The 13,902-nt window shown below is 34.7% G+C and overlaps 1 protein-coding gene across 1 annotated transcript; it reads left to right on the top strand.

The window, feature by feature from the left end:
• The first annotated feature begins 695 nt into the window (after positions 1–695).
• Positions 696–13,662, top strand: LOC145160017 (cytochrome P450 CYP72A219-like). Its single transcript, XM_079079074.1, has 5 exons — positions 696–1,056; positions 1,300–1,517; positions 9,344–9,588; positions 12,047–12,431; positions 13,038–13,662. The coding sequence occupies exons 1-5, from the start codon at positions 774–776 to the stop codon at positions 13,461–13,463; spliced, it is 1,557 nt and encodes a 518-aa protein (XP_078935200.1). The 5' UTR covers positions 696–773; the 3' UTR covers positions 13,464–13,662.
• The last annotated feature ends 240 nt before the right edge of the window (positions 13,663–13,902 follow it).

Below are 13,902 nucleotides of genomic sequence, written 5' to 3'. Positions count from 1 at the left end.
ATAAAATAAAAATCTTTTACTTAGAAAATGTTTTGCTAGAAAGTCAAAAAATTTAAAATGACATATTCAAAAACTATTTTTTTTTTCAAAAAAGTTTTGTATTGAAGATAGTCTAAGAGCATGTGGTATGGGTCACCACAAGGCCGTTAAGGCTGATGTGGCAGCCCATAACGCTGTGGTAACATCAAAGACACCACCCTCTTCTTGTTGCATCTTGTTGTGGTGCTTCTTGTTGTCTCCATGACAAGAAGAATCGTAATCACCTATTGGCTACCAAATTATCTCTCTCTATCTCTCTCCTCTTAACATGGTGTTATAACACCATGAACACCACCCCTCATCTTGTTGCTTCTTGTTATAACATCATCAAAACGGACCCATCCCTAATGCTTTAAGAAAAAAGGAAAAGGATAATGTCCTATAAATGTCACTGCATATGTCACTTTTCTATTACGTTTTGAGCATGGAAAAAACTCAGGGTCATCGTATAGTGGTCAATGTGTGGATAAGGTCCATGAGTGCAACTTCCCTTTCAATAATTGCCATAGAAAATTCAAACATATTTGATTCCAATATACACGTTAAATTTATTTATTTTGTATTTATTACAAATTATAATTAAATATTTGATTAATACTCATAACGGTTTTTAAAAGTTTGTCAAAATTTTAACTTTATTAGAAGATGTAAACTTAAAGTTTACCTATATATAAAAGGATGGACCAAACAATAACTTGAGTCTTCTTTCACAGTATTCTGAAAAGTGAACAAACATGATCGATGCAGTGACAAACACAGTGGCAATCTCATGTGCTATAGTAGCTCTACTATGTGCATGGCAGTTGGTAAATATTTTGTGGGTGAGACCAAAGAAGCTGGAGAAGTACCTGAAGAATCAAGGTTTCAATGGAAACAAGTACAGATTTGTTTTTGGGGATATGAAAGAGTTTTCTTCGATGTTCCAAGAATCCAAATCTAAGCCTTTAAGCTTGGATGACGATGATGGAGTTCTTCCACGCGTTGTGGCTTTCACCCATCACTATTTGCAAAAACATGGTTAGTTTCTTCTTTTCTCTATATGGTCTTCCAACTCGATTCGTTAAAAAGAATAAGAATTAAGAAAAGGTTAAACATTATTTGGCATTGTGACATCGAATTCTGGGGTTTTCCTAAGTCAAGATTATATCTTACATGTTGCTTGGGGAGCAAAGATGTAATTTATGTTATTTTTACAAAAAGATGAATAATAAGAAATGGGACATGGACATAATCGGGATTATATATATTTTTTTGTTGTAGGTAAAAATTACATCATGTGGATGGGATGGAAACCAAGAGTGACTATTATGGACCCTGATGTCATCAAAGATGTATTTGCAAAGTTAAATGATTTTCAAAAGCCGCAATCTAATCCAATTGCTCAGTTAATAGCATCAGGATTAGTGAACTACGAAGGAGATCAATGGGCTAAACATAGGAAAATAATCAACCCAGCCTTCCATATGGAGAAGCTAAAGGTACTTTGATTATTTGGCTTTCTCACCTATGTAAATTGTTCTCTTCTTAGCTAGTTTTGGTTAGTTTTTATCGGTCACTAATGATTGATTAACCATTTTAATTCTAATAAAGTCAACGGATTATTATTTGTACATATATTTATGGCCCTTATACTCGTAGAAGGTTTTACCGGTCAAAACCTAGGATATAAAAAATCATTGTTTTTTAATTTTTCTATAAATTAAACTATTTTTCTATAAATAAAATATAATATTGATATTTGTATATTAAAAAAGTAAGGGAGTGACGATGATTGTTTTAAAAGATCTAATTGAGAATTCGTGCACTGTCTTTTTCATTCATAACGTAACTGATGTTCAATACAAAAGCAAACAGGATATATATATATATATATATATATATATATATATATATATATATCCTGAGATCCTAAAATTCAGTAAAAGATAATGAAAAACAAACAGATAAATATGAAACATCTATGCTTATCTATTCACTGGAATAATCTAGATTCCTTTACTCCCCCTCAAGCGGGAGCATGAAGATTCTGAATGCCCAGCTTGTCCGACAACGACTTCAAACGATCTGAACCAAGTGGCTTAGTGAGCAAGTCAACCAATTGGTCTTGAGTGCTTATCTTGACATGAACAATCTCTTTTGACAAAACACGTTCTCATACGAAATAGCAATCCATTTCGACATGCTTGGTGCGCTCATGAAACACCGGATTGTGAGCAATGTTGCGGGCGGACTCATTATCACACAAAAGAGGTGTTGGTGCATGGAAATCAACATCAAATTCTGCCAACAACCAACGGGTCCAAAGAATTTCACTCACAGTAGTAGCCATTGCACGATACTCGGCTTCAGCTGAGGATCGAGAAACAACTGATTGTTTCTTGGATTTCCATGAAATCGGTGCACCTCCCAAGAGCAATATGTACCCCGTCCCTGAACTTCGTGAAAAGGGACAATCCAACCAATCCGAATCGCTATATGCTATCAACTCAACATCCTCGGTCTTTGGTAACAACACACCTTGTCCCAACGTAGTTTTGAGATAACGAAGTACTCGCATAGCAGCATTCCAATGACTTTGTCTAGGGTCCGAGACAAATTGGCTAAGAACATTCACGTAATAAGTAATGTCAGGTCTGGTTGCTTGAAGATATAAGAGTCTCCCAACGAGACGTCTATACACACTAGCATCGACCCGATCTTCATCTTCTCCTTTATTTAATTTTAAATTTTGTTCCATTGGAAACCTGCTGGGTCGACATCCAAGAAAACCCGAATCTTCTAGGACATCAATGGTGTACTTTCGTTGACTAAGAACCAAACCTTCGTTTGTACGAGCCACTTCTATGCCCAAAAAATATTTCAAGGTTCTGAGATCCTTGATACTAAAACTCGCATCAAGTCTAGATTTGGTATGTTCTATCTTTTTCTTGTTGTTACCAACAATTATAACATCATCCACATAAATAAGGGTTGCCACAAAGGTGTCGCCATGCTTATGAACGAATAGTGAATGATCAGCTTGAGATTGTCGAAATTCTAGACTTTGGAGGGTTGTAGTAAATTTTTGATACCAATTTCTCGAGGCTTGTTTTAACCCATACAATGACTTTTTGAGCTTACAGACTCGTGTTTCGTTGTCTTTTCTAAAACCCTGCGGTATCTTTATGTAAATGTCTTCGTCCAAATCTCCATGCAAAAAGGCGTTGTTAACATCTAACTGGTGTATGATCCAGTCACGTTTGACAGCTATAGTGAGTAGACCACGCACGGTTACAAGCTTAACCACCGGGGCAAAGGTGTCATGAAAATCCACACCTTCCATTTGGGTGTAACCCTTAGCAACAAGACGGGCCTTTTAGCGTTCTATATCTCCATTTGGCTTGTACTTTATCTTATAGACCCACTTGGAATCTATAGCTCTTTTTCCGGAGGGCAACGATGTAAGTTACCAAGTGTTATTTTGTTCAAGAGCTTGGATCTCCTTTTGCATGGCTTCTTTCCATCGGTCATTTTTAATAGTCTGATGAAAGAACTTTGGCTCATCGTGGGTGGCGATGGCAGCTAAAAAGGACTTGTGAGCATTAGAAAATTTCTCATATGAGACATAATTAGTGAGAGGATGTACCGTGGAGGCGACTCGATTGGCAGCGGGTTGCGGATGACTTATCGAAGGAGGCAGTTGTACGTCATAATCTTTGAAGCGAACTAGCTGAGATCGAGTTCTAGTCTCTCTGTTGCTGTCAGTGTTGCTGGTTTCTTGGATCTCGTGATTGTCACTCTCCACGAGTTCGCTGTTTTCATCGATGGTAGTATTATCTAGCTCGAGAGTATCGTGATAATCTTGGGCTTCATCCCGGATGTGGCTGTCGACGATGAAAGGATGCTGAACCGGAGTCGTGGTGACCTCCTTATCAGTGAAGACAAAAAGGTCTTCATCTTCTTCATTTGTCTCCTTACTTTCTTGTATTCGTTTCATTGGAAATTCATGTTCTAGAAATCTTACATCTCTTGAGACTACTAACCTTCTGTACTCCAAGTCATAAATTTTGTAGCCCTTCGTCCCCTGTGGGTAACCAACAAAGATGCCTGGTCTACCTCGCGGCTCAAACTTGTCTCCACCGGTTTCTGTGCTTCGGTAGTAGGCCAAACATCCAAATACTCTCATGTGATCATAAGTGGGTGATTGATTAAAAAGAACTTCATAGGGAGTGACCCCATTGAGCACTTTCGAGGGAAGCCTGTTGATCACGTAAGTAGCGGTCAAAATACATTCTCCCCAAAAAGCCTTGGGAAGATTGCCCTGGAAACGAAGGGCTCGTGCCGTCTCAAGAAAATGTCTATGCTTGCGTTCAACCACCCCATTTTGTTGGGGTGTATATGGACAAGAAGTCTCCAAGACAATTCCCTCTTGTGCATAAAAGCTATGCATTTTATGAGAGACAAATTCTCCCCCGTTGTCACACCTTATACGTTTGATCTCCTTCCCAAACTGCGTTTTGACCATTTTGTGAAAATTTATGAGGTGTGTGTTAGCCTCATGCTTATGTCTGAGAAGGAATGTCCATACGGATCGACTAAAATCATCTACTATGGTCAAAAAATAATAAGCCTTTGAAAAAGACGGGGTTCTATACTTTCCCCACACATCACAATGTATAAGATCAAAACAATTTGTAGTCTTTATTTCACTAATGGGAAAAGGAAGCCTTGTGTGTTTAGCCTTAAAACAAGCATCACACACTTCAGCTTGAGCATTTCTAGAAACATTTTTAAGAAAGCCTAAACTAGAAATCTTCTTGGGTGATGGATGACCTAGCCTCTTGTGCCAAACCTCAAAGGTAGTAACGAAAGCTTTCCTCTCCATCGCCCCCATTCGATATAGTCCTCCAATGCAATTACCCGCACCAATCAAGTCCCTCGTCACTAACTTCTGCATCACAAAGAAATCAGGAAAGAAGGTTATAGCACAATGTAAGTTCTTGGCAAGCTTATTCACAGATAACAAATTATAATTGAAATTCGGAACATGCAGGACTCCATTAATCTTAAGGCCTCCTGGAAGGGTATGTTCACCCTCCCCCATAACAGGTATTTTGTCACCATTAGGAATGATGACGGGTGCCTCCTTCATGTAAGTGATTTTATTATCAAGAAGATCACTTCTATAGGTGATGTGATCGGTAGCACCCGAGTCAACGACCCATCCATCGTAAGGATTTTCTCTACCTGCCAAGTTAGCCTTCGGAATTGTCTCATTGAGTGACTCCTTGAAGTGTTCCACAAAGAGGTGATATTGCTCTTCGGTTAGCCCTGGTATAGGGCTAGGACCCATCTCCATGCAAGCTACCTTCGGCTTGGGTTTATCCTTCTTCCCGGGCCACCAGTCCGGATACCCTATCTTCTTGAAACACCCATCCTTATTGTGACCATCTTTCCCACAAAAGGTGCATTTTTCTGCCTTGTCATTACTTTGCTTGAATGTCTTTGGAATGGGCTTGCTAGCTGATTGAGTTCCTTGCCCTCGTGCGTTTTTCTTCCCCATTAAATTCACTTGAAAAGCCGCTGCTTCACCACCAACTCTTCTTGAACCTCCATAAATTGCTCGTTGTTGCTCATCTTCAGCCACTAGATGGTATATTGCCCCCAAGGACGGAGCTGGCTTCATAGCAAGTATTTGTGTACGGATGATAGAAAAATCATCATCCAGTCCCATGAGAAACTCATAGATTTTCTCCTTTTCTTTAAGTTCACTCAATCTTTTTCCCAATTCACAGTCACATTTGTCACACGTGCAACGGGGCATGGGAAGAACAAGCTGCAGTTCATCCCACACAGCCTTTAGTTTCGTGTAATAAGAAGAGACAGAAGATCCATCTTGTCTGGTGGCATTTAACGACCGTTTCAGCTCATAGGCACGTGGTGCTCCCTCCTTCTCGAATCTTTCTTCAAGGTCCTTCCAGATTTCGGCTGAAGTATTTGCATATCTAACACTGGTTCGAATGTCTTTCTCCATGGCTGTTGCCATACATCCCTTCACCATGGCATCGGCTCGCATCCAAGCCATGTACGTAGGTGCTGTTGATTCCGACTTCTTGACTGATCCATCGACCAGTCCTATCTTGTTCTTTGCAAACAGAAAATTAGTCATCTCCTGCTTCCATTCACTGAAACTATTGTCGTTCAATATGTCGTTAACCTGCATTTGTTTCGGGTAGTCAGACGGGTGGATATAAAAGGGTGAATTGGCATCAATGACATCTCCGTCCTTCTTGCTTCCGTCTCCTTTCTCCCCTGTCATGATCTTCGTTAACCTATGATCTAACTGATCACACGCTCTGATACCATAAAAGATCTAATTGAGAATTTGTGCACTGTCTTTTTCATTCATAACGTAACTGATGTTCAATACAAAAGCAAACAGGATATATATATATATATATATATATATATATATATATATATATATATATATCCTGAGATCCTAAAATTCAGTAAAAGATAATGAAAAACAAACAGATAAATACGAAACATCTATGCTTATCTATTCACTGGAATAATCTAGATTCCTTTATGTTTTCTATCGATGAAAGGAGTGAATGGAGGGTAAGGGAATGAGTTGGCAAGAAAAAAAATGGAAGGAAGTGATAGTCGACATCTCTTATTCTAAAACTTGCTATTACATGACATGTTGGTAGAAGACAAAATCACTCCTAGCTTTTTAGTTCGGTCGAACAAATTAGAAATTCTAGAATAGTTCATGACATTATAAATTATTTTATTAATATTTTTGTGAATGTAATGCTTTTTTAAAAATAAAATTACACTATTGTTCAAGTCTTTTGTTAAAACTAGTTGGCTAGAACAACTATCAAAGCATTTAATATATTTATTGATCATTGTTCTTTTATTGTTTTATTTCTTACAATATTGGTTCATGATGGTTTCATTTTGTTAGGCAACCGATCCGAAAATACTATTTTATCGTTTTTGATTTCTTAATTAATTTTTATTTCTATATTCATAATTATTTAACATTTTTAAAACAAATTCAGTTAAAAATAATAATAAACAAACCTTACCCTTACCCCACCTAGGCTAAAACAAAATTATCCTTCATCTTTCTCTCTCAAAGAAGCAACCAATGCCGCCGCCACCACCATCAACCACCATCGGCATAACCATCTTTAGTTGTCGCTCAAAGAACCACCCATTGCTACCCCCGCCCCCAATCTTAGTCGCCACTCAAAGAAGCAACCACCACCACCAAAATCTAGAAGCTCAATTGAGGGTTTTGAAGCCTGACTTTCATATTCAAATTTTTATCCCTATATTCTCATTCGAAAGCTTGTGATCGTCCCCAAATTCATATTTGAAATCTAAAATCAAATTTCAAATTCGTACTCGATGAAGGAAAACACACATAAGACTTCAATCTGAAGGTTACGATCCAGAAATTAACTTCGATATAGAGGTTTCAACCCAAAAGAACTTTAATCTAGAGGTTTCAACCTAAAAAAAAACTTCGATTTGTAGTTTTCAACCCAAAAAAAACTTCGTATGTTCATTATCTTCAACCAAAACTGGATTTCATCACACAAAAAGGATGACAATATGGAGGTTTCAACTTTGTAGGAGTAATTTACATAAGATTTCCATGAATTAGGTTTTGATATGAAATTTAGGTTCAATTTGGGACTCGATTTTAGGTTTGAGAGTTATGGAATTGAACATGGGTGGTCATCAAAAGGAAAACGTTTAGATTTGGTAGTAGATTTATGTGATTTGCAAGGTAAGTGGAACTATGGAAAAACACAATGGTTAGATTATCTGGTATGGGATAGAAATCCACACGTGAATCCACCCTGACATGCTAACCTATGCGTAAACACCACTCACAAGGGGCACATGTGTCTGGTGATATAGTTGGGGTGAAATCCACCGTGACATGCTAACCTACGCGTAAACACCACTCACAAGGGGAGCATGTGTCTGGTGATATAGTTGGGGTGAAATCCACCGTGACATGCCAAACTACGCGTAAACACCACTCTCAAGTGGAGTAGGTGTCTTGTGATATGGTATGGGCTATGCTCGATCAAGACCAATCAATGAATTTCTTTCCAAACGGTCAAAAATACTTCCACTTCATTTATTTATTAAATGTAGATATTGTTTATATGTATTAAATGGTGTAAAAAATGGCAGATTGAAGCTTTGAGTTTAGTAATGGCTACAACCCGTTTTCCAAAAAACGGGTCAAGAAGGAAACCATTTAAAAAATATAGGTATCAGAGGAGTTAAGAGGAAGATACGACAAAACATCCAATTTTGTTATTAATTGAGTTACAATTAGGGTTCCTGAAAATATGTCTCTATATCTCATTATACCCTTCTACTTACCTTTAAATTAAATTAAATCCTAAACTATATATATATATATATATATATATATATATATATATATATATATATATATATATATATATATATATATTTAATTTTGTAAATTATGTTTTTTATTTAGTTTAATATTAAAAAATAAAAAATAAAAAGCACCATAATAATGCAATGGTAACCACTTCTAAAGTGTAGTGAAATGTAATGAATGTGACGTAACATAGATGTGATAACATTTTTCTAGTGGGTATGTAGTTGCCATACTCCTTAACCTTATTGTGGTAGGGTGTGGATTTTTTTTTTAATTTAATTAGTAAAATAAAATTAAGAAAAATGTTTAAAATCAATTAAAAATGATATTTTGGTCATTTTGTATGCGTAAAAGACTAACCACATCTAACCTAATAAATGAAAATCAATTTTGCCAAATGTTATGTTATGATTGAATTTGTCACATGTCATTTTGTAAGAGTTTTTGAAAATCTTTTTTCCACTTATCATTTTCTTGTATTTTTCATTTTTTTTAAATTTAAAATCAACATTTTAGTAAGATTTATATATGTAAGTAGATCCTTCTATTAAATTTCATAATAAATGTTCTACAACCTTTCAAATATCTTACATTATGTATTAAATTACTTACTTTATTTATTATATTCTTTGTATTTATGTAAAATTATTACTTTAAAAAATATGTAATGGTTATAATTTTATATTAAACTTTTTTTTATAAACCTGTATAATAATCGAGTCTCACACCTAGTAAATAATAAACCACATTAACATCACATACGAGCTCTTATAGTTGTCCTTACCCGTTACCATTTCTGTTTTGACAAACCATAAAACACCTGCCTAATATTGTTTTTTTAAATGTTAACAAATTTTTTCATTATTTTGTTCCCAGAATATGGTACCCGCTTTCCATTTAAGTGGTAATGAAATGCTAGGGAAGTGGGAGAAATTAGTTTCGTCAAAGGGGTCATGTGAGCTCGATATATGGCCTGATCTTCAATCTTTAACGGGTGATGTGATATCAAGAACCGCATTTGGAAGTAATTATGAACAAGGTCTTCATATATTTGAACTCATAAGAGAACAAAGTGTACTCGTACAGGAGGCACTAACATCACTTTACATCCCCGGATTTAGGTAAGTCCCATGCATTTTCAGAAAAAAAAATGATATGCTTTGTTAATAAGGTCCAAAAAGATTATGAATTAGTAAAAAAATTTAGGTTTAGTCACAGAAATTACTAATATGGCAAGGTGAATGACTGGCTTTTGGAACAAATATCAGAAATACACGTATTTCCTAAACTAGAATTTGGCAATAAATTTTCTTGGGAAATACAATTTGTTTGTGGAATGACCTTATTTATTTATTATTATTATTATTATTATTATTATTATTATTATTTTTGCAAAATGTCATTATTTGCAAAATTATGACTCTTTAAGATGGCCAAGTATATGGGTACTCTCCGATTGTTTCGTGTACCTCTATCTATGTGACTTAGTGAATGTTTACCCCTTATAATTTGACAATCTATATATGTGAGTTAGTGAATGCTTACTCCTAATAATTTGACAATGAGATCTAGAATATATATAGTAGCATCCATCTTAAATAGTCATATTTTGCCTTAGAATACACTATTAAAAATAGGGTTTTCAACAAGTTGGGGCTAACCTCTATGGTTAACAAAGCCTCTAATAAATTGTTTCTAAGAAAGAGGTCATCGTCTCGATACAAATCATATACTAACTTGCGGATCTAAAAAACAAAGAAACAGGGTTTTAGCGAAGTATTTAATATAGCGAGGGAACTGCAACAAAATCTTTAAACGCATCAAGCGAAATCTATCAAAATTTTCTCTTGCAGATATGTTGTTGATAGTTGTATGTGTCTTCCATAAGAGTCTCTCATACACCCTCACTAAAATTGGCATAAACTTTTACTTTCACTCCAAAATTAATTCGTTTCCCCGATTCCACGTGATCAACTTTCCTCCCTCCCAAATTAATTCATTCACCCCAATTCCTTGTTTTTTTCGCTTGGTTTGTCGCAAAATAAAATTGGTCTGTTGCTAACGTCATTGATTCGTCGCAACCGCATTTAATGACAGATTGCCGAGTGTATGTCGCTCTGTTTCTAGTAGTGAGATCAGTTTTAGTCCTAAATCAGTTAAAGACTAAAACTAGTTTAAAAGCGAACTGAAATGAAACTAATCGATTTATTAATATTATACATTAAATGCATTCATATCGTCTTTCTCTCATTTCTCAGTTCTCAAGCAAAAAAAAAACATTGCTAAACATAATTAATGCATTGCTTACCCATCAAAGCCAAAATAATGCATGCTTCTCACTTTCTCACTTTTTGATGCTATTGTAATTGATTAAACCATTTCATAAAAATTATATTCACAAGTGAATCATGTAGTGATTAGTTTAATTTAATAAATGATCTAAAAGTGGTGTTGTTTTGCAAATTATATAACTATATTTTCTTCTAATGATCTAACAATTTCACTTCCATTTGTATAACGTTCATGCAATTGTTTACCAATAATAAATATATTTAATAAGGGTTATTGTCTTGCAATTTTGCAATTGATTACCAACAATCAAAAACGGATACAAGTACATGCAAGTCTCCAACAGTTAAATAAGTAAATAGTAGATACATTTTTACATCTAATACTAACAAATCTCATTATCTCAATGAAGAGGGAATCAATTGTTGGTGATTTTATTACCAAATATATTTTAGTATAATGGACTTAACAAGTGTTTCAAGAATAATGTTTTAGTTATAATACAAGTTAGGAGGTGTGGGAGTGCACACTTGTATTTACTAAACATTGTTAGTACCGAACCCTAATCTACTGTGTCAAGTCGGGGGTCCCAGTTTAGGAGGTGTGGGAGTGCACACTTGTATCTACTAAACACTTGTATTTAGCAGAGTACAAGGACTAATCTGTCATTCTTTAAAGATGCAAATTCAAGGACTAATCGGTCATTCTTTAAAGATGTAAACTGTTCTCGTTTATCCGTTGAGTGGATAAGTCCGGGAAAAGGACGACTCCTTTGAAACACAGAAAACTGGAAACGTTTTCTTCTTCATCTTCTTCTCAAAATTGATTCTGTTTTTGTGCCTAAAATCAGAATTGTTACATCAGGAATTATCCCAGTTTGGATTTCGTGACACCCAAGGCATTTAGGGTCGAAATATCAAACAAGGAAAGTGTTTTACACGATTCCTGTTTGTTATCCAGATTTCAATTACCCTATTTCGTTTAGATTCCCCAACATCAATGACGCTTACTCAAACCTACATACAATTAGTGAAGAAGAATAAATATACAATATTGACGGTTGGACCGAGATCATTTTTTTTTCACTTTTTAAAGAATGAAGAATCAAAAATTAAGATTTTTTTTATATTTAATTCGATTTTAGGTTATTTGTACTTTATAATCGTAAGTTATATAAAAATGTTCGGATATCTTTTTGAAGGTTTTTAAATTTGTTGTTACACATTATAAAATGGATGGTTATGTTGTCTTATTTATTTAAAGCTAATTGTTTCTACTATGACTGCTTAGGTTCTTTCCAACAAAGAGGAACATAAGGATGATGGCTATCGACAGAAAAGTAACACGTTCTATAAGAGGTATCATTAGCAACCGGCTTATAGCAATGGAGGCTAGAGAAGGTAACAATGACGATTTGTTAGGAATAATGCTTGAATCTAATAGCAAAGAGGCTGAGGAGCACCAAAACAAGCATCATGGAATGACTACTGACGAAGTTATTGAAGAGTGTAAGCTTTTCTATTTTGCTGGACAAGAGACAACAGCATGCTTGCTTGTATGGACGATGATTTTATTAAGTAAGCATCAAGAATGGCAGTCACGTGCGAGGGAAGAAGTTTTCAATGTTCTTGGGAACAAAAGTATCGATGTAGATGGGATAAATCACCTCAAAGTTGTAAGTGTTTATATCATTTGGTTAATTCTCTATCAGAAAATGGGCCACATTGGGTTTGGGTTGACATATTTGATAAAACTGGTTGAGATTTTAAATTTTACCCAATCCGATTGATTACACGATTACAAAAATGGATGACCTTTTGAAAAGTGGATAGGCCGAAGGTTGGCCCATTTAATTTTCCTAACCCATGGATGCAACGTCTTAGAGATAAGTTATTCGACATTAGTTTCCCTTTCAACAATTAAAATTTAACTATAAAAAAAAAGTTCGAACTTACTTGAATAAGTTACAAACCGAAATCATTGTTCGATGTTAATTAGACTAACATCTTCTTTTCCTAAATAACATCCCAAGTTTACAAGATTAAACATAATATATAAATAAATATATATTTAAATGGTCCAACAACATATTGTTATCGGTTAAAATTTTTAATCCGTACTCAACATAGTTTATTAAACGGGTTGATTATGGTTGACCCTTTTATTGAAATCTCTAAACAACATGTAATTTATGGGTTGGCTTTGAGTTGTTAGGTGTTAGTTATTTCTCAAAATTTAAACTAGTCTTTTAAATCATCATTTTTTTTTTCTTTCCACATAGGTAAATATGATTTTCCATGAAGTATTGAGGCTATATCCTCCTATTGTTGGGCTAGCCCGTAAAGTTGAAAAAGATCTCAAATTGGGAGGATTTTTACTACCATCTGGAACTCAGATTGGAATACCTGTCATGAATATTCATTATGATGAGGAATTTTGGGGTGATGATGCCAAGAAATTCAAACCCGATAGGTTTTCTGAAGGAATCTCAAAAGCAACAAAAAATCAAGTCATTTACTTTCCCTTTGGTTGGGGACCTCGAATATGTGTTGGACAAAATTTTGCATTGATGGAAGCTAAAGTTGCCCTGGCAATGATCTTACAAAGGTTCTCTTTCGAACTTTCACCATCCTATGTCCATGCTCCTCATATGGTTATCACCGTTCAACCCCAGCATGGGGCTCATTTGATTTTGCATAAACTCTAGCATATATTCGCTTCTTTTGGATAAGGAATTGTCATTTTCGGTTCAATAATGTGTGCCCATATATATTACTAAACTAGTTTTGTATGAAAGAGAAATATGTAATTTATTTTATATTAAAACAATTATATTTGTAAAGTAGCTACAAGACCTTTGTATTTGTAGAGTACAGGTGTGATTGTTATATTGTTTGATTCACCAATTTGTTTTTTTTTTCATTAGGAATGTGATTAGCTTTTTATTTTTTTTTCTTTTTATTTATTTTTTTTTTTTTTGAAATCGTCATATTTGGCAAGCTAAAAAGTAAGTTATAACCTAACTTTTTAATAAGCTACTTACACTAGCTTTTCAAAAAAAACATTTAATATTTCAAATATATCCTTAATTATTTATAGAAAACTTATTATCCTATATGTGTTTTTATGTTATTTTTTTTTATATT

This window comes from Lactuca virosa, chromosome 2, assembly GCF_052849685.1.
Source record: "Lactuca virosa cultivar CGN04683 chromosome 2, Lactuca_virosa_CGN04683_v6, whole genome shotgun sequence".
Taxonomy (NCBI): domain Eukaryota; kingdom Viridiplantae; phylum Streptophyta; class Magnoliopsida; order Asterales; family Asteraceae; genus Lactuca; species Lactuca virosa.
Note: the sequence above shows the minus strand (reverse complement) of the source record. Positions and strands in the feature narration are given on the sequence as shown.